General features: G+C 41.8%; 1 protein-coding gene across 2 annotated transcripts in view; it reads right to left on the reverse strand.

Moving 5' to 3' along the window:
• meltf (melanotransferrin) overlaps positions 1-24,815 on the reverse strand; it is a 66,719-nt gene that overhangs the window by 32,415 nt on the left and 9,489 nt on the right. For both annotated transcript variants that reach the window (XM_033032048.1, XM_033032049.1), the window contains exons 3-8: positions 19,611-19,710; positions 15,427-15,612; positions 12,408-12,564; positions 11,734-11,801; positions 7,362-7,549; positions 2,077-2,251 (exon numbers count right to left, since the gene is read on the reverse strand). In XM_033032048.1, coding sequence (XP_032887939.1) covers positions 2,077-2,251; positions 7,362-7,549; positions 11,734-11,801; positions 12,408-12,564; positions 15,427-15,612; positions 19,611-19,710 — 874 coding nt within the window. The remainder of the gene's footprint in view (positions 1-2,076; positions 2,252-7,361; positions 7,550-11,733; positions 11,802-12,407; positions 12,565-15,426; positions 15,613-19,610; positions 19,711-24,815) is intronic.

Consider the following 24,815-nt stretch of genomic DNA (forward strand, 5'->3'; position numbering starts at 1 on the left):
TTAATCTGACTTCAATGTTATATCTTGCATGGAATGTTGTACCCTTTACCCTTTATGTGTTATTGGGGGACGGCTTGATGGTATTCATGTACACTGTATCGTCGGTACGGTACCTCGACGAGCGTCTGGGCTTGTATTCACTGGAATTTAGAAGGATGAGAGGAGATCTGATAGAAACATATGAAATTATTAAGGGATTGGACACGCTAGATGCAGGAAACATGTTCCCGATGTTGGGGGAGTCCAGAACCAGGGGCCACAGTTTAAGAATAAGGGGTAGGCCATTTAGAACTGGGATGAGGAAAAACTTTTTCACACAGAGAGTTGTGAATTTGTGGAATTCTCTGCCTCAGAAGGCAGTGGAGGCAGATCCACTGGATGCATTCAAAAGAGGGTTAGATAGAGCTCTTAGGGTTAGCAGAATCAAGGGGTTTGGGGAGAAGGCAGGAATGGGGTACTGATTGCGGATGATCAGCCATGATCCCATTGAATGGCAGTGTTGGTTCGAAGGGCCGAATGGCCTACTCCTGCACCTATTGTCTATGTGAGATGTGACAATAATAGACTAAACTTTTCTATTTTCATGTCAAATTACTAGAACCTTCAGTTTTAGTTTTAAATTTCCGAGTATAGTTTTAGAAGTAGCCAACTAATGATTCTATAATATAGTTTAGCCAAACAAGACATTTCAGATCCATGTCTGAACTTAAATGGGAAAAGCATAAAAGTCTTAAACTACTTTGAATGGATGAAACTAAACGATCTGGGGAATGCTATAGAAGTATTTATGCCCTGTATTCCGAGGTTCCGGGAAATGGTGCTCACTAAAAATGTGTGTCTGTATTACTGCTCACTAAAAATGTGTGTCTGTGTCTATTATATACTGTACATGGCGCATCATCGCAATTAATGCGCGACTTAGCAGTCACAGTGGCACAGCGGTAGAGTTGCTGCCTGACAGCAAATGCAGCGCTGGAGACCTGTGTTCGATCCTGACTACGGGCGCTGTCTGTACGGAGTTTGTACGTTCTCCCCGTGACCTGCATGAGTTTTCTCCGACATCTTCGGTTTCCTCCCACATTCCAAAGATGTATAGGTTTGCAGATTAATTGGCTCAGTAAATGTAAAAGTTGTCCCTAGTGGGTGTCGGATAGTGTTAATGTGCGGGGATCGCTGGCCAGCATGGACCCGGTGGGCAGAAGGGCCTGTTTCCGCGCTGTATCTCTAAACTAAAGTTAGAATTTGAGGCTGCCATTGTAAAAACAGAAAATGCAGTTTTAAACTGGTTGATAACCTGCTGAAAATTTGCAATTCTTCAAAACAAAAGAAGACACTCCAACATTGTGGATCGTCAAGAGTGTTTAATTGTCATATGTCCCTTTAAATGGAACAATGAAATTCTTACTTTCAGCAGCACAGCTGAATGTAAACATGTGTAGAAAAGAACTGTAGATGCTGGTTTATATCAAAGATAAATACAAAGTGCTGGAGTAACAGCAGGTCAGGAAGCATATCTGGAGAAAAAGGATGGCTTTGTAAATACTGTAATAAACACCAAAAAAGTTTAGTATATAAAAAACAACAAACTATAATAGCGCAAAGACAAAAACAATGCCCCCAAGTCTAGTAGTTTGGAGCCTAGTTGGAGGTTAAAGTGTTGAATAGCCTGATGGTTGTTGGGAAGAAGCTGCTCCTGAACCTGGACATTACAGTTTTCAAGCTCCTATATCTTCTTCCCGGGGGCAGGAGTGAAATGAGAGAATGTTTTCCACGATACCTTTGCATCATCCAAGGATGCAGCACATTTCTGTGACTAATAACATACAGCTTATATAATGCTTATTAAAACAAATGAAAAAAAGCATTATAACTACCATACAACAAAGCCAACACAGATGCCAACCAATACATGATTTAAAATCGTATCTGCAAGCTCTTGGTTAGTTTTGACCATACCAGAATAATTTGAGCAATAATGTTCCCACGTGCCATAATGGATTTCACAGTTCAGCTATCACTATGTGAAACCATTTCAAGTGTGTTAATGATTTTCTTGAGTTGAAAGCTATCACTTACTGTAGCAATCAAGTCCTTGCAAAGATTGTAGATACTCTGTTCCCAGCCAGGCCTGATAAGTTTGGTTTCTGACAAGAGATAATTCTTTGGTGGCATCCTTGAACAGCAAGTCTTTGCTATTATATGAAGTGGAATCAAACATCTTAAATCCAGCGGAATTGATGCCAAATTGTTTCTGTAAACAAAAGATCTTTTTAATTGGAGAATTTGAAACAATTACAGTATCTTTATTTAGATATTTGTTCATCATTCTATGAAAGTAAGCATGCAGGTACAGCAGGCAGTGAAGAAAGCGAATGGCATGTTGGCCTTTATAACAAGAGGAATCGAATATAGGAGCAAAGAGGTCCTTCTGCAGTAATACAGAGCCCAAGTGAGACCACACCTGGAGTATTGTGTGCAGTTTTGGTCCCCTAATTTGAGGAAGGACTTTCTTGCTATTGAGGGAGTGCAGCGTAGGTTTACAAGGTTAATTCCCGGGATGGCGGGACCGTCATATGCAGAGAGAATGGAGCAGCTAGGCTTGTACACTCTGGAGTTTAGAAGGATGAGAGGGGTTCTCATTGAAACATATAAGATTGTTAAGGGTTTGGACACGTTAGAGGCAGGAAACATGTTCCCGATGGTGGGGGAGTCCAGAACCAGGGGCCACAGTTTAAGAATTCTGGAGTAGTTCCTGAGGATTGGCGGGTAGCAAACGTAACCCCACTTTTTAAGAAGGGAGGGAGAGAGAAAACGGGGAATTACTGACCAGTTAGTCTAACATCGGTAGTGGGGAAACTGCTAGAGTCAGTTATTAAAGATGGGATAGCAGCACATTTGGAAAGTGGTGAAATCATTGGACAAAGTCAGCATGGATTTACGAAAGGTAAATCATGTCTGACGAATCTTATAGAATTTTTCGAGGATGTAACTAGTAGCGTGGATAGGGGAGAACCAGTGGATGTGGTGTATCTGGACTTCCAGAAGGCTTTCGACAAGGTCCCACATAAGAGATTAGTATACAAACTTAAAGCACACGGCATTGGGGGTTCAGTATTGATGTGGATAGAGAACTGGCTGGCAAACAGGAAGCAAAGAGTAGGAGTAAACGGGTCCTTTTCACAATGGCGGGCAGTGACTAGTGGGGTACCGCAAGGCTCAGTACTGGGACCCCAGCTATTTACAATATATATTAATGATCTGGATGAGGGAATTGAAGGCAATATCTCCAAGTTTGCGGATGACACTAAGCTGGGGGGCAGTGTTAGCTGTGAGGAGGATGCTAGGAGACTGCAAGGTGACTTGGATAGGCTGGGTGAGTGGGCAAATGTTTGGCAGATGCAGTATAATGTGGATAAATGCGAGGTTATCCATTTTGGTGGCAAAAACAGGAAAGCAGACTATTATCTAAATGGTGGCCGATTAGGAAAAGGGGAGGTGCAGCGAGACCTGGGTGTCATGGTACACCAGTCATTGAAAGTAGGCATGCAGGTGCAGCAGGCAGTGAAGAAAGCAAATGGTATGTTAGCTTACATAGCAAAAGGATTTGAGTATAGGAGCAGGGAGGTTCTACTGCTGTTGTACAGGGTCTTGGTGAGACCACACCTGGAGTATTGCGTACAGTTTTGGTCTCCAAATCTGAGGAAGGACATTATTGCCATAGAGGGAGTGCAGAGAAGGTTCACCAGACTGATTCCTGGGATGTCAGGACTGTCTTATGAAGAAAGACTGGATAGACTTTGTTTATACTCTCTAGAATTTTGGAGATTGAGAGGGGATCTTATAGAAACTTATAAAATTCTTAAGGGGTTGGACAGGCTAGATGCAGGAAGATTGTTCCCGATGTTGGGGAAGTCCAGGACAAGGGGTCACAGCTTAAGGATAAGGGGGAAATCCTTTAAAACCGAGATGAGAAAAACTTTTTTCACACAGAGAGTGGTGAATCTCTGGAACTCTTTGCCACAGAGGGTAGTTGAGGCCAGTTCATTGGCTATATTTAAGAGGGAGTTAGATGTGGCCCTTGTGGCTAAGGGGATCAGAGGGTATGGAGAGAAGGCAGGTACGGGATACTGAGTTGGATGATCAGCCATGATCATATTGAATGGCGGTGCAGGCTCGAAGGGCCGAATGGCCTACTCCTGCACCTAATTTCTATGTTTCTATGTTTCTATGTAAGAATAAGGAGTAAGCCATTTAGAACGGAGACGAGGAAATACTTTTTCTCACAGAGAGTGGCGAGTCTGTGGAATTCTCTGCCTCAGAGGGCGGTGGAGGAAGGTTCTCTGGATGCTTTCAAGAGAGAGCTAGATAGGGCTCTTAAAAATAGGGGATATGGGGAGAAGGCAGGAATGGGGTACTGATTGGGGATGATCAGCCATGATCATATTGAATGGCGGTGCTGGCTCGAAGGGCCGAATGGCCTACTGCACCTATTGTCTATTGTCTAATTGTGTACTGCACTACCACTTCTTGGAAGAGAGAGACCCATCAAATTTGTTCGGAATCAATTTGTATCAATGAGAGATAGGTCAGTTGGTTCATTAAGAAAAATCAAAAAACTACAAAGGTTAAGAGTCTGAAATAAAATAGGCACCCGCAAATGATCCTCATGTGAGATGTTTTATTTAATTTGGAGATACAGCCTGGAAACAGGCTCTTTGCCCACCAAGACCACGCTGACCATTAATCACCCAGACACTAGTTCCATGTCCGGCAAATTAGGGGCATTTTACAGAAGTCAATTAACCTACAAACCTGCATGTCTTTGGTTTGTGGGAGGAAACCGAAGCACCTGGAGAAAACCCTCACAGTCACAGGGAGAACGTATAAACTCCGCACAGACAGCACCCGTAGTCAAGATAGGGTCTCTGGCAGGTTTCTGTCATAGCCCTGTCCCACGGTACGAGTTCATTCCAAGAGCTCTCCCGAGTTTAAAAAAATCAAACTCGTGGTAAGCACGGAGAATGAACGTAGCGGGTAGGTCGGGGACGTCTCTTAGCGACTCGTAACGCTAACGGCAGGTACTTGGGAAGACTCGCTAACGGCAGGCAAGCACAGGAAGACTCGTGGACATTTTTCAACATGTTGAAAAAATGTCCACGAGAGCCCCAAGTACCGACGAGTGGCCATTACCGTAAATCTCCGAGTTCGAATCAGGGCAAACTCGAGAGAGAGCTTTTGGAATGAACTCGTACCGTGGGACAGGGCTTTAAGGCAGCAACCCTACCGCCGCGCCACTATGCTGCCACATGGTGTAGCTGCATAGTTGCACAAAGTGAATGATAACTGGCAGTGGCAGTGGAAGGGACTGAAAAGAGGAAGTAGTACAGAGTAAAGGCAGAAAGAAATAAGTTCTACAAGAAAAAGGCAGGCTGAAACCATGGGTTCAACAGTATAGTTTGTGCACCTTTGGGAGGAATGAGAAGCAGTATGTATAGTTTAGTTTATTTTCGAGAACAGCAGGGAAATAAACCCTTCGGCCCACTGAGTCCATGCCAACCATCAATCACCCATTTCACACTAGCTCTATATTTCACTTCCTCAGTGTCAAACACCGGGTTCTGGTGCTGTGTGGCTGCAGTTCCACCAGCTGTGCCACTGTGCCACCCCTTACATTGCAGTGTTTGAAGACTATCAAGCTGGATATTGTGGAAAGAACATCTCCTGAGGAATTGATAGCACTCTAGGAGACAATAGGCAGATGTAGAGTGAGGAAAGAGCAGGAGCCTGAGATCTGAAGCTCTGTATCCGCGAGGTGGAGATCCTTTTGCCAAATCTTTAAGAGCAGATTTGATGAAAATTGTTTGCACTGGTACTCAGTAAGAAAGAGCGATGTAGGTTTAGAAGGAGGTATTAGAATGGTTTGCCATTTTAATAGAAATGTTTGTAAGAGTGTGTAAGAGTGAGGCTGACAAAGATAGGAAAATGTGTTTTTTTTTCTTGAGATACCAAACGAGTCAAAGGTTAAAGTGAAACCATGGACCCAAAGAGCTTTGAGATAGAATAACTCTGAGCCGTTCCACAGAATGGCCAAGAGCATGGATGCATCAGAGTAGGTCAGGCTTCAACATGAACAGTGCTGTTCCACATAGGTTAATAATATACTTGTGTGGACACATGGCATTAAGCATGGGTAATAGAATGCAATGAGAACAGTTCTTACCAGATGCAGCTGGTTCAATATTGTGGTTTGGCAGAGCCTGATTTAAAAGTACAGAAATGAAGCACCGTAATTGCATGACATTGAGACTTCAACCAAACTATTAATTGTGCTGATATATTGGTCCCGTTTTATTATTGTCACCGTGCCCAAGGTACAGTGAAACCTTTGTCTTGCCTACTATCCAAATAAAAACACCACATGTGATCACAGTCAAAATCCACTCAAGTACCACAGGTAGTACAAAGTGAAAGGAAACAGTGTGCAGAACACGTGTTACAATAGAGTAAAGAAAGAGTTTTTAAAAACGTGCAGGAGCTGAAATGAGGTAGATTGGAAGATCAGGGTTTCATCCCTAGCTTACAAGAGGTCAGTTTAAGAGTCTGATAACAGCAGGGAAGAAATTCTGATCTGCTATATCCATAATTGTATGGCACTGCTAATTGCCAATAGTTCTCTTAAAGCAATTCCTCTGCCATCTAGTCAAGCAGAAGAACTTTTTTCACGAATGCCATTTCTATTAAAATGGCAAACCATTCTAATAATCACCAATAGTTAATGATTCTCCAGAAAAGCTGCAGTGGATTAATAAGAGTTTCATAAGTCTTTATCTTCATATTACCCAACTATGGATAGTCAGATAACATAGAATGAGTGATTGTTTGAATGGGTGATTTAGGGCGGCATAGTGGCGCAGTGGTAGATTTGTTGCCTTATAGTGCCCGAGACCTGGGTTTGATCCTGACTGTGGGTGCTGTCTGTACTGAGTTTGTACGTTCTCCCTATGACTGCGTAGGTTTTCTCTGGGTGCTTTGGCTGTGGGTTAATTAGCTTTGGTAGAATCGTAATTTGACTCTAGCGTGTAGGATATTGTTAGTGTACGGGTGATCGCTGGTGGGCACGGACTAGGTGGGCCGAGGAGCCTGTTTCCGCACTAAAGACTAAAACGATTGATGGCTGATGTGCTCGATAGGGAGAAGGGCCTGTTTTCATGCTGCATCTTTAAACTCTAAATGCGTATATAAATATTTTATACTATTTTTCATCCATCCTATTTTTCATCCAAAGCAAGCTGCATTTAAACATACATTTTTTTAAAGATGAAAACTGACAAATTGACTTAGCTGGCAAAACATCTCCGTACCTGACCTGCATCCAGTACATTGAAGATGGCTGTGCCATCAGTATCCATTCTCACTACAACTGCACGTGTGGGCACCCTGGCGAGATGGCATGCCTTCCAGTCCGAAACTTCAGCACGGCTTCCATCTCGACACAGAAGTTGATAGTCAGTAGATTTCAGGTCCTTTGCCCATGGAGAGACATTAGTTCCTGAAAAACAATTTAATGGTAGACTTTGAGCAAATGATAATGATGTGGTTCCACTTAATTTAATTCCCCAAGTACCTAAGATTTAGCGCAGTGAACAACAGAGAACAATGAGATTCTGATCCAATTAACAAGTCGGCAGTACAACGAACCACAGTTTTTTAGCACTACTAGCAATATGTTGGAGGTGATTAATTACAAGGAGGTTTCAATTGTTGATGGTTTGGAGAAAACAAAGGAATCCAAGCACTGACATCATGTGGGATAGGGCTGATGTACATGCTTCATTGTAGGAAATCAGTATTGCATTGTCTTCCTTGAGAAAAAGGTGGAGATATCTACAGATTCTGCTGCATTTGACTATCATTCAGGGAGTGAGAATATCTTGTACACTCTAAGAGCATCCTCCTCTGTGGGAATTGTAGTATGGTGGAATCTTCTCTGTGGAAAACAAAAACAATTTCTCATCTGTTCATTACCATTAAAGCCCAGTTCATGCAGGTCAATCCACCTAGTAGTCCGAAATCTAGAGCTGAGTGCAGTGCAGCGATCGGTGTGGTTTATATGCAATTCAACGTCTTGCACTCCTTCACACCAAGTGTCTAACTTTAGTCCAACCAATAAATAATACAAGTAACCTAGTCTATAGTGAACGAATGTCTGCGACTTGAGTTCAAGAGTTGTGCCACTTCAGCCAAGAGATTGCATCAATTAGAAATCTGTTGTAAGACACCAGTACGTAAATGGAAATAAAACAAAGACGGGAATAGAACAAGTAACTTTTGAACAAACACACAGCTGTCATGGATTCACAATTACAAACAGTCATTTCTCAGTACCACAGTGTGCCATGCCTCTCAGTCAGGCACTGTTCCAAGACTTTGCATATGCTACTGGTGGCCTTATATCATCGCCATCCTATATAGGAGCTTCAAACTGTGCTAAGGCCAACCCTGAGCAAGCTGGCAGAATGCCATTCTTTCAAGCACTTGCAATCGAAACAATCCTTCAGATACTAGTGACAAACATCACACTTCACAGACCAACATTGCAGATAAGAGAGAGAGCTCCCAAATGCTTATCTTATATGAGTGTAGAGCAAAGTATTTCAACAATAAACATATAAACGGGGCAGCTGTATAGTTGCTGCCTTACAGCGCTCGAGACCCAGGTTCAATCCTGATTACGTGTGCTGTCTGTACAGAGTTTGTTCGTTCTCCCCATGTCTGCATGGGTTTTCCCCGAGCTCCGGTTTCCTCCCACATTCCAAAGACGTACAGGTTAGTGGGTTAGTTGGGCTAGTGTGTAGAATGGTGCTAGTGTGCAGGGATCGTTGCTCAACGCAGGCTGGGAGGGCTGAAGGGCCTTTTTCCGCACTGTATCTCTAAAATATAATCTAAATATCAACTATTATACTTATTCTGGAGCATAACACAAGACAACCTTTAATCGTACCTTTACTGCTTAAATCCATTGGGCACATCAAGGTTCAGTATCAAATTGCACTTTGCACCCCAAGTCATGAACTTAACCTTAGTCAGAGTAATGCAGTAGCTGCTTTCTCTCTCACTCGCGTACACACACAGACACACATTTTAAAAAGTAAATCTATCTATCTATCTTCCACAGAGAGTAGTCAGAAATAACTGTAGATCTGGGTGGGGGAGGGCACAGTGCTGCCTTCGCACACAGTGCCAGGTTTGATCTTGACTGCAGCTGCTGTATTATGTGGAGTTTGCATGTTCTCTCTGTGACTGCGTGGGTTTCCTCCCACATCCACAAAGACGTACAGGTTTGTAGGGCCAATAGTGTGTATGTAGGGAGTGGATGTCAAAGCAGGATATCATAGAACTAGTGTAAACAGGTGATCGATAGCCAGCGTGGACTTGGAGGGCCAAAGCACCTGCTTCCATGCATTATCTCTGAACTAAGTCTGAAGAAAGGAAGCATTATGGAACTCAGCAAGAGAAGACCATGAAAAAGGTAGGATAGAGTTTGTCAGTAAACTGACAATGAAAAATAAAAACAGATCACAAGAGCTTCTATTGGTATGTAAAAGGAAATGGTATGAAAAGATGTATCAGTACAATTATCAGCAGCAAATATGGTCAGACTGATGGGCGTTTGGTTAGCACGGGTGAGTTGGGCCAAAGGGCATACTTCTGTACTGAATGACTCAATGGCTCATAATAGCTAGAGAGAAAACTACTAACTATTGGCCTAAAATCTGCTGGGTAGCTGCTGGAATCTATATTAAAGATGTAGTAACAAAACATCTTACGAGCTATAATAGGATTGAGCAGAATCTGCATGGATTTATGAGAGGGAAATTATGTTTCACTAACGACAGGGTTTATTTTAAGACATAACATGTGGAACATATAAGTTAATCCTGACTAAGGATGTTGTCTATACAGAGTTTGTACGTTCTCCCTGTGACCGAGTGGGTTTTCTCCAGGTTCTCCGGTTTCCTCCCACACCCGCACACTCCGTTGTAAGTTAACTGGCTTTGGTTAAATTGTCCCTAGTGTGCAGGATAGTGTTAGTGTACGGGGTGATCACTGGGCCGAAGGGCCTGTTTCCATGCTGTATCTCTCAAGTCTAAACACTGAACTGAGAAGACATGTCTTCACCCTGCGAGTAGTGAATCTTTGGAACGGCAGATAGGCACAAAATGTTGGAGTAACTCAGCGGGACAGGCAGCATCTCTGGAGAGAAGGAATGGATGATATTTCGGATTGAGACCCTTCTTCAGACTCCCTTCAGACTATGAGTGGCAGGATACGCTCAGATAACAAAACGTCCTTGTTCTGCTTCCGCTTTTCTATCTTAAGGTATATTTAGTGCGGGATAAAAACCACTGAGTAAAATGGTTAGATGGAAAGTATCACACTTGAAAATAAACAAAGCAGTATGCTGAAAAGTGGGAAAGGGTCCAATCAAGGAGACAGCCCATTGCTTTATGTCAAGAGTTGTGATGAGAAAATCCCAAAACATGGCTACTCTTAAGAGGCAGAGAAAGGAGTCTGAAGGTGAGGAAGAGAAGAAATCAATTGTGGGACTAATCTACATAAAGGAAAACTCAGCTGATAGAATGTCCTATTCAGCAGTAATTGAGATACCTTAACGGAGAAAATACTTGAAATAGACAGTAATGCCAAAAGCATTCACATTTTTCACATAATCAACAGTAACACAAGACCTCACTGATAGCCTGTTATAAATATTCATCTTGGTATAATGACTTGGCAATCTATCTCTAAATTGTGCTGAATAAATAAACCATCTGAAACTACAGTCAGTTTCTTCTGAAAGTCAAAGTGAACTTAAAATTCCCCCAAGGCCAAAGGTAAATCACATGCTCTCACTCCCCATGTCCCTGGGCTCTAGTTCAGAGGCATTTCTGTGTGAAGGGAATCTCAGTTATGGATGCTTCTTCAGATATTAACACTCGGGCAATAGAAATCAGCTTGAACCAAACCAAGAGATTCAACAAAGGGCAGCGACTGTAATCATGGAGCAATTCTTCATTGATTAGATCATTCTATATCACCTTCAAGTGAAGCCCATCAATGAACAATAGAGAACAGATCAGAAATGTCTTCAAAAAGTTAATAGCAATTGAGAGAACACATGTGCAGAACTATCAATTAATCAGCATGCCCAGGGACATGGGGAGTGAGAGCATATGATTTACCTTTGGCCTTGGGGGAATTTTAAGTTCACTTTTGACTTTCAGAAGAAACTGACTGTAGCTTCAGATGGTAATGAAAAGAAATTGCAGATGCTGGTTTATACCAAAGAGTGAGAGCATGTGATTTACCTTTGGCCTTGGGAGAATTTTAAGTTCACTTTTGACTTTCAGAAGAAACTGACTGTAGCTTCAGATGGTAATGAAAAGAAATTGTAGATGCTGGTTTATACCAAAGATAGACACAAATTGCTGGAGTAACTCAGTGGGTCTGAAGAAGGGTCCCGACCCAAAATGTCACCTGTCCATATTCTCCAGAGATGCTGCCTGACCCGCCGGGTTTCTCCAGCATTTTGTGTCTATCTAGTGATCAATTAATCTATTTGCATTTTCAAAACATGATACAATTCTTTGTGCAACACAAGCATAGAACTGCTCATGCAATTCACATGAGTAAAGCAACTCAGTGTCATTAAGGTGCTACCCCATCACTCACCATCTGTATTATCCGAGACAGTGGAATGTTTAACAAAGGCGACATCACCTGTATTTTCAGCTAGGCACCTGAAGTGAAACAAGGAGAACATTGAAATAGTCAAGACATGTTTGATGGTAAAGTATTAGGATTGAGGCAGATAACCCTGGAGTATGTAAATATTCCTGCATCTCGCCCCCTCCAACCACCACCATGCCTGGGAAGCACAGCAACAATCAATGTGAATAATCTGAGACATTCCATCTATAAACGCACCAATTATCAGGCAGGGCAAAAACCTTTGCAATATGATTCATTTTCTCCTTCAGCAACCAGTAACGAAAGCTCATGAAATGCCCCTTTATTGTTACATTTTATTCCCATTGCTGATAAGTGGGAACAGAGGCTAAAAGAGCAGAATATTGCACATACTCGTTATTGGTTTTAGTGGAAGGGAGGAAGGGAAGAACATTATATTCTCAGGTTGAAGGACAAGGTCAGTTCATTACAGAGGAGAGTTGGGTAAGACAGCACCAACTAATTAGACTAGATATCAATCTGAGAATGTGGACTGTAAGCATTAGTACTACACCATACATTCACTCCTTAGGCAAGATAAGTTAGCTTTTATTCTATATGTGCTAAGTACGGCTATAAAATACAACAGGAAAATGACAGTTGTGGACATTATGTACCTGAATGCTCCACTGTCACCATAATATCTCTCCCTGGAATCCCCTGTACATTTGTACTTGTCCTGTTCATCACCGATACACAATTGGCAAAGACTTGATGGGTAATCCACACCTTGTGCTCCAGGGACACAACTTTGTGTGAAGAAATTACTCACAGCTAGGAAGAAAGAAAGAAAATAAATAAACAAATAACATAACATGGAGATCAGATTAATCCAGATTACTTGACAGTCCGCCTTAAAAAACACTGATTTTAAGTTAATGATTTATAAATCAGACTATTGTATTGACTCCGGACAGATTTTATTTTTTAACCTACTGAAAAACACCGCTGGTCTTTCAAATACCCCAAAGCTTTTATCACATGGCTATAAACAAAAAACAGTGAACCGGTTGACCAATCTGCATGTTTGTTTCCGGCTATACTTCCTCATTTACATTAAATCAATTTAAAGCTCCTGTAATGAATCAGAAACTGGTAAAAACTAGACATTTCCAAATGCAAAATAAATATAAAGTGGTTGAAGCATGGCATAAATGGAAAGTGATGCGTTACAGCAGATTTCTATTAAGGTCTGGTCTCCCTATATAGGGCATACTTGAGTGTGTGAAGTACCACTTACTCGAAGAGAATCACTGGGGTAGGGGAGAAATACAAGGGGAGGTTGTGAAATATGGGGGACAGAGGAAAAGGTGAAAGGAAACTAGTGATGAGATTTGGTCTATGTTAGTTGGGATGCTCATGCATTTAAAAAGACTGTACTATATATTTTAAATATACTGTTCTCATGGAAAATAGTCATAGAGTGATACAGTGTGGAAACAGGACCTTCGACCCAACTTGCCCACACCAGCCAACGTCCTAGCTACACTAGTCCCACTTGCCCGCGATTGATCTATATCCCTCCAAACTGTCTTATTCCATGTACCTGTCTAAATGTTGATGATGTTCAAGTAAGAAGTTAAGTGTTCTATCTGGGACATATGACATAAAACACTCTTGGCTCTCTTGACTTGACTCTTGATGTGGTCATGTGGAGAGAAGTGGCCATTAGACCCGTGTGCACCTTAAGAAAAGGACACAACTTGGAAATGTCTCCAAGGGTTTCTTGACACTCACCCAGGGGGACTAGGAATTGCATCTCATCTGCATCATGCAGCCTTAGCTCCGCACTGATGACCAATGGGTGATTCAAAGTTCACCCAAGGCCCAGCTTGCTAACTCAGTCAGCAGTCAGGCACATTGCAGCCACAGATTACCTGACAGTCACAATCAGAAGTCCAGTACACTTACTTAAGCAGCTTTATAAAATATTCAATTGAATCCTTGAGATGGAAAATAAAACGCAACTTGAAAATCACACACTCATCAGTGTGAAGCAAAATAAGCTGAATGTTGTTTATGTAAATGACTTCAAGAGTGTTCCATAAAATTTCCAGACTGTTAAATCACTGACCTCCTTCACTTCTGATATAGGTCATTAATCTGAGACATTAACCTTGAATATTGGGTTTCGGCTGAGTGCTCTGGTTTCCTCCCACATTCCAGTCGTTCAAGTTTGTAGGTTAATTGGCTTCTGTAAATTGTCCCGAGTGTGTAGGATAGATCTAGTGTAGGGTGATCAATGGTTGGGGCGGATTCAGTGGGGCCTGTTTCCCTGTTGTATCTCTAAACTTTCATTCTAATTTAAAGCAATTTCTGCTTTTAAGATCTAAAACAGTACTTTGAGTCTATACTTGAAACTATCCTCTTGTTCTTTCTTTGTTTTCCTTTGCTCTTTTCCCCACCTATTCGAGCATGGCGTTTCGCAGCAAGAATTGTGCTACCACCATAGTTTAGTACACACATGATAAGTGCATCTCTCATTGGGATCCTCCATGTCTGCTCACCCCACACACCCATTTCTTATGTCTTACAAAGGATGGGAAAGTGAGATCTCAGGTAGTGAGATCAATGGGTGGTCCTTTTCGAAAAGTATTTTGGTCACCGTGCCTCACACCCACTTTAATGAGCTCTTCACTGTAGATTGTTAATTGAAAAGTAATGACATCTACTGCAAGGCTTACATCTTTCATGCATCGAAACTAACAGCAATAATGATTATATGATTGCAACAGTTAGCCGCTTCTTCTGGCTCGCCTCCTCTGTTGGTTCTTAAACACCTTGCAATGGTTTTCTTTGCTTTAATGTCAGAGAGGAAAGGTGTGCACCCTTCTCACTAATGCAACTTTCAGCATCATCTCAACAATATTAGCCTTATGTTCTAGCATTCATGTTCATCAACATATCACTCAAAGTCTTGCCTTCACACTTATCAAGTCAATTAATAATTGCTTAGTTATTCAAACAACTATTGTAAAAGTTTAAATACTATTAAACAGTGTAAAGGCTCCTGATATTTTTAGTCCATATCTCACCACTAATCTTTATGAGTACATTTAAATCTAGCCATCACTCCTCGTGAGTAATCTTTGCAGGCTATTGAATTGAATATTTCTTATCTGCTTTGTGATGAATTCCCAGTCATTTTCACTGTGGGCCAAGAGATCACCAAGATTACACAAATGATTGGACCTGCAAATTCTGACAGTTAGAATACAATGCCCAGTTATCCAGCTAATGCACTCTGATTACTCAGTGACAATGTCTATCAAAATTAAAAGAATGCAATCCAAAAGGACTAGTTAAATGAAAAAAAAAAAGACAAAATGAAAATGCCAGAAATTAAACAAAAAGAAAGAGGGTGCAAGGATCGAGAATGAAAGATGGATATAAATGGGATTACAGGCAAACAAATGGGCAAAACCATTGATGAAAGAAAAGCAGATAGCAAGACAGAAATAGGGTGAAGGAGGAAGGTTGATGGAGATTGGCAGTGACCAATAAGAGGCTGGGGTAGAAACAAATGAGTTTGGGGCGATTGACGAGCCAGATACTGATCATAAATTACCCTAACACTAACTCACAGAAAGTGAGATACAATAGCATTTAAATACAACTTTAAGACCCAAGCTTTACCTTGTGGAATCTTACAACCCGTCACCGGTATTTTCCTATTGTAAATCAGATAACCGATAGGAACCTTCCATCCTGCTACGCTATCGTATCCACCGTGGCAGGACTTTTTCATTTTCAGATTGCTGATAGTGGTTGACTTGTCTGATTTTCTAACAATGGCTACGACAAAATAAAAGGTTCCAGCTTCTAAAAGAATGAGAAAGGAAAAAAAATTAATATCAACATGAGTCACGGCAAATCTGATAAACTTTTAATTATGGAGTTACTGGAACTTTAATAAAATTGCGATGCCACAACAAAAACTGTACTAAGCACAATAGTTAACTCTTGAATTTCCAACTTAAATGTGGCAGAAATTGTTAACACCCAATCAATAATCCCAAATGCAACTGCCAATTTTAATAGCAGTGGAAGGAAGCAGGTAAGCAATAAGCAAGGAGGTGGATGTTAATTTAAATACTTGATTGAGCTACATGCTTCAGATTGGTATAGGATTGTTATACTGCCAATGGGTGCTTGATGGTTAGTCAGCCAATGGGGCGCTTTCCGGTTCTATGGCTCCCCGAGTTTATGTTGATATCTTCAAATTTTAAACCAACACCAATAACTCCCGGCTGGTGACCAATCGTTTATATGTATTATCCAGATATTTTTGCTGCTATATCTCTACTGGCTTATCTATACTCGTCTATCCTCCAGATTTAACTACTCCAGTAGCCCAAGCCATACATCCCAGAATCAGGCCCAAGAATAAGGCCATTTTTGGAGCAAACAAAACAAAAGCACAAATGATATGCAAAAAGCTAGAAGAACTCAGCGGGTTAGGCAGTGTCCGTGAAGGGACAATTGACAGAGGATATCTCTGTTCAGGATATTTCTTCAGACTGATAGAGTAAGGGAAAGAAAACGGGAAAAGAGAGGTGAGGTAGGGCAACGCTTTACAAGTGATAGGTGGAGACACAAGGAATTGGATGATGCTGGAATCTTGCATAGAACACAATGTGCTTAAGTAACTCAGTGGGTCAGCTCTGGAGAACATGGGATCTGAACCATTGAGTTTCTCCAGCATTTCATGTTCTATGTGATAAGTGGATACAGGTGGAAGTGGGGGTGGGGGGGGTGATTGGCAGATGAGCGGAGTCAGTGACAAAGGCTAGAGATAAAAAGGGGGACAAAATGGTATCAGATCAGTGAAGACGAGGATGAATGAAGTATTAAGCCGGAGGAAGAGATAAGGATAGAAGAAAAGTGGGGTGGGGTGGGGGAAGGAAAGAGGTGGGATATAATGGAAATATGGGGTGGGGATGGGAGATGAGTGTACGGTGGAGGGGTAATGAACAGAGTGACTAGGATGCTGGGAGATGGCAGGAGAAATGTGAGGAGCAGAGTAAAGGCGTTCATCCTTCATTACTTTTCTCTTCCTCCGGCTTTACATTTCATTCCTCCATCCCCAACACCAGCACAGGAGGTCCAGTGGTGCGACTGGCAACTGTTATGCTGCTCATAACATCAGAGACCAAGACCTCGGGTGCTGATCCTGACCCCAGGTGCTCTCTGTATGGAGTTTGCACGTTCTCCCTGTGACCATGTGGGTTTCCATCAGATGCTCAGGCAAAGACATGCTGGTTTGTAGATTAATTAGCCTCTGTAAAATTGTCCCTGGTGTGTAAGGGGTGGATGCGAAAGTGGGTCTAACATAGAACTTTTATGAACGGATGATCGATGTTTGGCATGGACTCGGTGGGCCGACGGGCCTGTTTCCATGCCCTAGCTCACAATCCAATTTTTTTTTTAAACCTTGAAACTCTAGACACAAAGTGTTTGAGTAACTTAACGGGACCGGTAGCATCTCTGGAGAGAAGGAATGGGTGACGTTTTGGGTCGAGACCCTTCTTCAGACTGAGTCAGGGGAGAGGGAGATATATTGAGAGATATGGACGGGTAAGGTGTGAAAATGAGAGATCAAAGGGGACGGAGATCAAGGAAAATGTAGAATCATCCCAAATGTGGATCACGTTAGATGAGGGAAAGGTGACGAGGCATATAATCAGAAAAATTTAAGCAGGAGGAGAGGTAAAACTAGTCAGAGAACTAGGATGGTGGAGGGCTGGAGAGATGTAGCCTTGATACTATACTCCAGTTAAGTTTAAAACTTTTATGGTAACATTAGATATCTTTGGAATTCACTACCTTAAAGGGCTGTGTTGCTCAGTCACTGAATATGTTCAAGCTGAATCAAGTGATGTTGTTTGACACTGGCAGAATTACTACATATCGGAAATGGACAGTTAGATGGGGCACTATCATTTTGAATGGTGGTTCAGGTTTAACGGTCACATGACCCTGTTTCAGCTTCTCATCCTCACATTTTTATAATGCCAAGAAATTGTAGTCAAGACACTTGGTAAAGACTCTTGCTCTAATCTTGTAAATAAAATTGAGAGGAAAAAGGGATGTGAAAAAGCTAAATGCTCCTTTGTCTTTCTGGAAGGAATTTACATGTGATATAATTGAACACATCATTTTTCATAATTACTGTAACATTTGGCCACATTCCAAGGGAGGTTGTTCTGCATATACTGGCCCAGTTTTGGCCAAATGGAGTTGTCAATTATGTTTCTTCTGGTAATCTGTATTTGTAATCTGACACCCTTTGTGTCAGAAATGCTGATCCCACAAATGCTGCATTTAAAATTGAGTTTATTTATACCACACCACAATCCCAACTCAGGTCTTTCCAATGAAGCTCTCTGTACAACATGGAATCTGAATCAGCTTTGCAAAGAGGTGGGCAACCATCTCCTCTCCATAGCAGCCGTCCCAAGGGCAGCGTGCGGTGGTATTGAGGTTCCGATGGTGCAGGAAGGATCTGACTGGGAGAGCTCCCCTCGCCACCAGCCAAGCCAGGTCTTGGTTTTGCTGGTGAGTTCTGGTCATGAGGCATTTTGCCAAACAAATTGGGCAGTCTGCTCTGGGAACCACGCCACAGGATCCATGGAGTCATTTCCCTGCAGTGTCTGCAGGACGTTTCGTGCTGACCACTGCCCGATAGACTGGTGGTCAATGGTGTTGGTCCGGAAGAACCTTTCCACGAACGACAGATGGTGCGGCAATGTCCAGCTGACTGGCACATTGCGTCTCATCTGCGTCAGACCCATCCTTCGCAACACCGGGGACAGGTAGAACCTCAGCAGGTCGTGACACTTGGTGCCCACGTGCCTTGGCTCTACGCTCCGCCTGTTGCAGCCACACACGAAGGTGGCCATCAGGGTGAGTGCGACGTTGGGCACGCTTTTACCCCCGTTGTGTGGATTTGCAAAGAGAGCCTGGAGAGGTCTGCAAGGGTCCCTGTCATGGTTTATTCTGAACATCTCCATCACAGAGGACTCTGTGATTTACAGACTGTTCTCAGGGACGCATTCAGAGACTGACATCGAGTGCTGCTGGAAGGTCATCAACTCGATGAAAGACGCTCTTTGGTCTGCCCGAGCGTTGTTGACCCAGCGGAGCGAGATTTCCGTCTGGGAATGTTGCCGACTGGCCCGCTGCAGGAGTATGTGCTGAGGGACGCATTGAAGCTTGGTGCAGCGAAGGCGAAGGCTCTGTGGGGGAGGACCACTGTCTAGGTTCCTTCCGCTGCTGGACATGGGGGGCAGGGTGTGGTGAAGACGCCCCTCAAAATAAGGGAAGGGATTCCACGCCAGTGGGCCACATGAGTGCATTGGTGCGGAGTAAAATTGTGATTTGGGGAAACTATATTGAATGTATGTATAGCCTCCGAGAATGTCGATGGAGTTTTGTATGGATCATGTATTGCATATATTTATTTCTCGAATAAAGTATATTTTGAAATTTAAAAAATCTGAATCAGCTTTTCCATGACAACATGCAACCAAGTAAATAAATTAAGATTTCTGGATTATTAGTGCAGTCAAAAAAACATCACATTATGTTCCTTTTATATTTTCCACCTCCTCAAATTTTACCTCCCCCAGATGCCTTCTCCCACACCTAATTCTGTAGCTCCCAATGCTACATGGACTCTGACACAAATTTACAACTGACGTGATTTTTCAAATGACAAAGTCTCTCCTTTAACTTCATAAAAGTTAAGTCTAGGATGGATGTATTGACTGTGCACCCTATTAATGTTAAGTATCTTTGTAACTTTATAAATGCAATACCTGGATCATACTGCTCTCCAACCACTGGCTTTAGTTCATGTCCCCTTGTAGCCTGGTAAAGCTTCTCGGCATCTAAAGACACCGCATCTGCTTCTTTGATCTGTTTAAACGATTGAAGAAATTTACCAGTTGAAAGGTTTTATTTTGAATAGTAAGAAATAGCAGTAGAGTCTCATTATTGAAAGAATCTGCATTCACATACATAAAAATCACAAAATGTTATGTACTTTTGAAATGTATTCATCGCTGCAATATGGGAAATGTAACCATTTGTGCACTAGATCACACAAACAACAAATGTGTTAATATTCAAATAATCTCTCCTAGCCGTTGGATGAAGGTTAAATGTTGCCACATACTTTGGGAAGGCACATTCTGTTCTTTACTGAAATGGCACAGTACTGTGAGATTTTTAACTTCACCTAAACGGCAGGCAGAACTTGAGTTTAACATCTCACCTGAAATAAATTAACTCACACACCTACATTCCACCCTACATTTCTGTTAAAATCTCTGGACAGTGCAACATAACCATAATCTTCTCTTAACTCCTAAATATTCAGCTGAGCTACAGTTGAAATCGATTGATTAATATTCAATGGATAATATGTAACAGATTATGACTACAAGGTAAAGGCAATTGGCAGAGGAACCCTTTAAAACATGCTACATTCAAGTTTCAAATGCCCGATGGATTATATTTTCTCAAGTATTTTTCAGAAGGATTAGTATACTTAGAATCGTCCAGGGTATTGAAAATCGTCTTAGTTTATTATTATCACGCGTCCTGAGAAAAACGTATTAAAAAATGTTTTACATGTTATCCTGGCAAATCATGCCATACATGGTTACATCAGGTAGTGCAAAAGTGAAAATAAACATAGAAACATAGAAAATAGGTGCAGGAGTAGGCCATTCGGCCCTTCGAGCCTGCACCGCCATTCAATATGATCATGGCTGATCATCCAACTCAGTATCCTGTACCTGCCTTCTCTCCATACCCCCTGATCCATTTAGCCACAAGGGCCACATCTAACTCCCTCTTAAATATAGCCAATGAACTGGCCTCAACTACCTTCTGCGGCAGAGAATTCCAGAGATTCACCACTCTCTGTGTGAAAAAAGTTTTCCTCATCTCGGTCCTAAAAGATTTCCCCCTTATCCTTAAACTGTGACCCCTTGTTCTGGACTTCCCCAACATCGGGAACAATCTTCCTGCATCTAGCCTGTCCAACCCCTTAAGAATTTTGTAAGTTTCAATAAGATCCCCCCTCAATCTTCTAAATTCTAGCGAGTACAAACCGAGTCTATCCAGTCTTTCTTCATATGAAAGTCCTGACATCCCAGGAATCAGTCTGGTACATCCCAGGAATCAGTCTGGTGTAGAATATTGTATTACAGCTACTGACAATGTTCAGATTTTTTTAAAGTGCAAGGTACACAAAGAGGTGGTTTGGAAGGTTGAGAAATTCATCCCTAGTGTGAGAGTTCCGATCAAAAGTCTAACTATAGCGGAGAAGATTATAGCGGTTCTTCAATCTTGTGATAGGTACTTTCAAGCTTTTGTATCATCGGTCTGATGCGAGAGAGGAAAAAATAATGTGATTGGGATATGAATGGTCCTTGATTAAGTTGGCTGCTCTCCCAAGGCAGTGTGAAGAATAGATGGAGTCAATGAGAGCGATGATGAATCCAGGTAGGATGCTTTCTGTGGTTCACCTGTAGAAATTGGTAAGAGTGACTGGAGACATGCTGAATTTCCTTAGCCCTCTGAGGAAGTAAAGATATCGGTGTGCTTTCTTGACCATAGCATCCAGTGTGCATTGTTGGTGATGTTTAAGCCTCGCAACATGAAGCTCTTGACCATCACCACTTCACCACCTTCGATACACACTGTGGCATGTACTCCAACCCACTTCCTCAAGTTCATGACTACTCCTTTATTTTGCTGAGATTGAGAGGGTTTTGTCTTGAAACATGCTACTCAGCTCTCCATCTCTTTTCTCCATCTCACCATTATAGGTCTGCCATCTGCAAACTTGGAGAAAGAGTTAGCACAGAATTTGACTGCACAGTTGTGAGCAAAAAGCTATGAATGTAGCCTTGTTGGGCACCGGTACTGAGAAATATCATGGTGAATGTTATGTTGCTTATCCTGATAATGGTCTATGGATCAGGAAGTCCAGGAACAGTGCTAAGGCTGTATATATATTAAGATACACAACAAACGATGCTCATTCAAATTGCATAACCAACCATCCAATTTAGGAATGTAATATTTTGCATCACAGATTAAACATAATTAATTATACATCAAAGAAAGTTACCACAGTAATACAATTAACTAGAGGAGTTTCTCTCCATAGTTACTGTCTGAGCACTGTTAAGCACCCCCAGCATTTTTATTTTATTCAGATTTCCAATATCTGTAATCTTTTGCTTTTCAATTATTGTTTAATTCATTTTCCCACGCATACTCTCCCTCTATAGATGCTGCCTGACCTCCTGAGCATACCCAGCATTGTTTTAATTCATCAACCAGTATTGGGCATTTAACTAATTCGGCATGATACGATTGAAAAGATTCAGAATGGCTATTTTGGACAGCAGATCGCATGAAAGTTAAAATTTATGTTATACTGTATTGACATTCGATGTCAAATGGATTTTGATTGTACTCTTTCAATCTATTTTTAAGCCAGGCCAAATAAATAAGGAGCCAACATGATCATTACCAAACATTTTCTTTTCTCTGAGTATATTACTTCAAACAAGTGCAGGCGAGAATGTATTCCTAGCTTTAAAATGATACGGCAAAAGTCTGCATGACAATCAAAACAGGAAGAGTTATTCCTCAAGGATCACAGCAAAATAATATTCTGAATTTATTGTCTTAATATAATGTGTAACAATAACAGATGTTAGCAATGACTTCAGAAACTCATAAAATAGTCACTCGACTAAAATCACTGAAGTGAACTGCTTCTAAATCAGTGTTTTATGAGATAAAGCCTTTACTTTGTTTGCCATACCAGTCCAGAGCATGCAGAGAAAATCAGGAAATTCCGGTGGATTTTCTAAATTTAGAGTTAGAATTTAGGAGATTGAGAGGGGATCTTATAGAAACGTACAAAATTCTTATGGGGTTGGACAGGCTAGATGCAGGAAGATTGTTCCCGATGTTGGGGAAGTCCAGGACAAGGGGTCACAGCTTAAGGATAAGGGGGAAATCCTTTAGGACCGAGATGAGAAGAAACTTTTTCACACAGAGTGGTGAATCTCTGGAACTCTCTGCCACAGAGGGTAGTTGAGGCCAGTTCATTGGCTATATTTAAGAGGGAGTTAGATGTGGCCCTTGTGGCTAAAGGGATCAGGGGGTATGGAGAGAAGGCAGGTACGGGATACCGAGTTGGATGATCAGCCATGATCATATTGAATGGCGATGCAGGCTCGAAGGGCCGAATGGCCTATTCCTGCACCTATTTTCTATGTATCTATGTATATCCCAAGGAAGAGGGAGAAGATTGGGCAGCATGAACTGAGGTCCAACTCCTCCATCAGTGGTGGTGGGGACAGTCTGGGACTGCCAATGAGGGGAGAGTTGGGCTAAGTGAGGAATTAGTTGTTGGGTGAGTGATGTGGTCAGGTAATCAGTGTGGCATTTGCTGGTTCGGTGATTTGTGGAACTGTAAAGGCTGGGTACTTGGTGCATGGGTGAAGAGAATCAAGTCAAGCCAAAGTTATTAGACTGTTAAGATGGTTGCCATTGTTGCGGAAAGTCAGTAAGTAAACAGCTTGCATTTCGAATGTTGGCCAGGGACATCTTCAGGGAAGTCCCCTTTAAACTTGAAACTGTGCAGAATTAGGCTTAACAGATGTTGTAAAGGACTGCTCCAGCTGAAATAACCTATAGACTATGGCCACTGAAGCATATTGGTACATGGCCACTGAAGCATATTGAGACAAGTATTTCACTTTGTTGTATACCCCTTTGCATCAACAGTGCATTAGACCATAAAATATAGGAGCAGAATTAGGTCACTAGGTCCATTGAGTCCGCTCCATCATTCGATCATGGCTGAGCTATTTTTCTTTCTCAACCCCATTCTCCTGCCTTCTCCCTATAACCTTTGACGTCCTACTATTCCAGAATCTAATCACTCTCCACTTTAAAAATACCAATTCCACATATACACCCTCTTGCTGTGCTCTAACATCTAGAACTAAAAGGCAATTAGGCACATAATATTACCATCTCCAAGCTCTCTTCCAAGTCACCCGTCTTGGAAATGTCTCATTATTCTGCCATTTACCTAATTTATGATCATGTAACTCTATATCTAGCATGAATGTAGTAGTGTCATTATTGCACAGACTGCACCAGCACAAACAAAATGGCTCATTACCACCTAGGGATGGAAATCAAATGCTGGCTTCCCCTGTAATCCTGTAAATGAATGAATTGAATTGTTCGATGAAATTAGTAACCTCCTATATACGATTCTGATGTTCAGTTGTTCAGCCGAGTTGAGGGTTGTCTGGGTAACTGAGTTATTAGTTGTCCGACACTGTTTGCAATCGGAAATAATTTTAGGTAGTTTTCTGGTTTGTGGTTAGAGATGTGAATAACGTGGTTGGCTGGAAAATGTAAGTCATCCTGTTTATTTCCACCAGGTGCTGTAAGAAGGAATGCCCATTGAGCCAGCTAGTCTTAGTGCAGATTTTGTACAACAAATGGGTTATTTTCTGATTTTTTATTAACTATTGAGAATGAAATAAGGGAGAAGGATGAGAACGCAAGGAATTGATGGCCATTCACACACACGGCATGAAAATATTTGTAGCGAGATTTAAACCCCCCCCCCCAAAATGGAGCTTTGGTTTGAGTGAGGTTTCATCTTTTAAAATCTTGAATATGATGCCATATTGTTTGCACCCTGTCACTTCTAGTGGTCCGACTGGGACAGGTAAACAAACTTCCTCCTAGAGGCAGATTCCTCAATTAAACAAGGTTATTTACCTCAGGTTTAATATCCAGGTTTTAACCCAGCAGCTAATGGCTGTGGATTCATGTCTGGAAGAGTTTATGCAGCTTTACAGCACTTTGTGTGCTTTGCAGAAACAAGAATGTATGCACTGTATCCTGGGTACACAGCTCCCCAAATTATCCTGCTACTCTCTCTCTGATTAGACACCACCCTGAGC

This window comes from Amblyraja radiata, chromosome 13 (genome assembly GCF_010909765.2).
Source record: "Amblyraja radiata isolate CabotCenter1 chromosome 13, sAmbRad1.1.pri, whole genome shotgun sequence".
Classification (NCBI taxonomy): Eukaryota; Metazoa; Chordata; class Chondrichthyes; order Rajiformes; family Rajidae; genus Amblyraja; species Amblyraja radiata.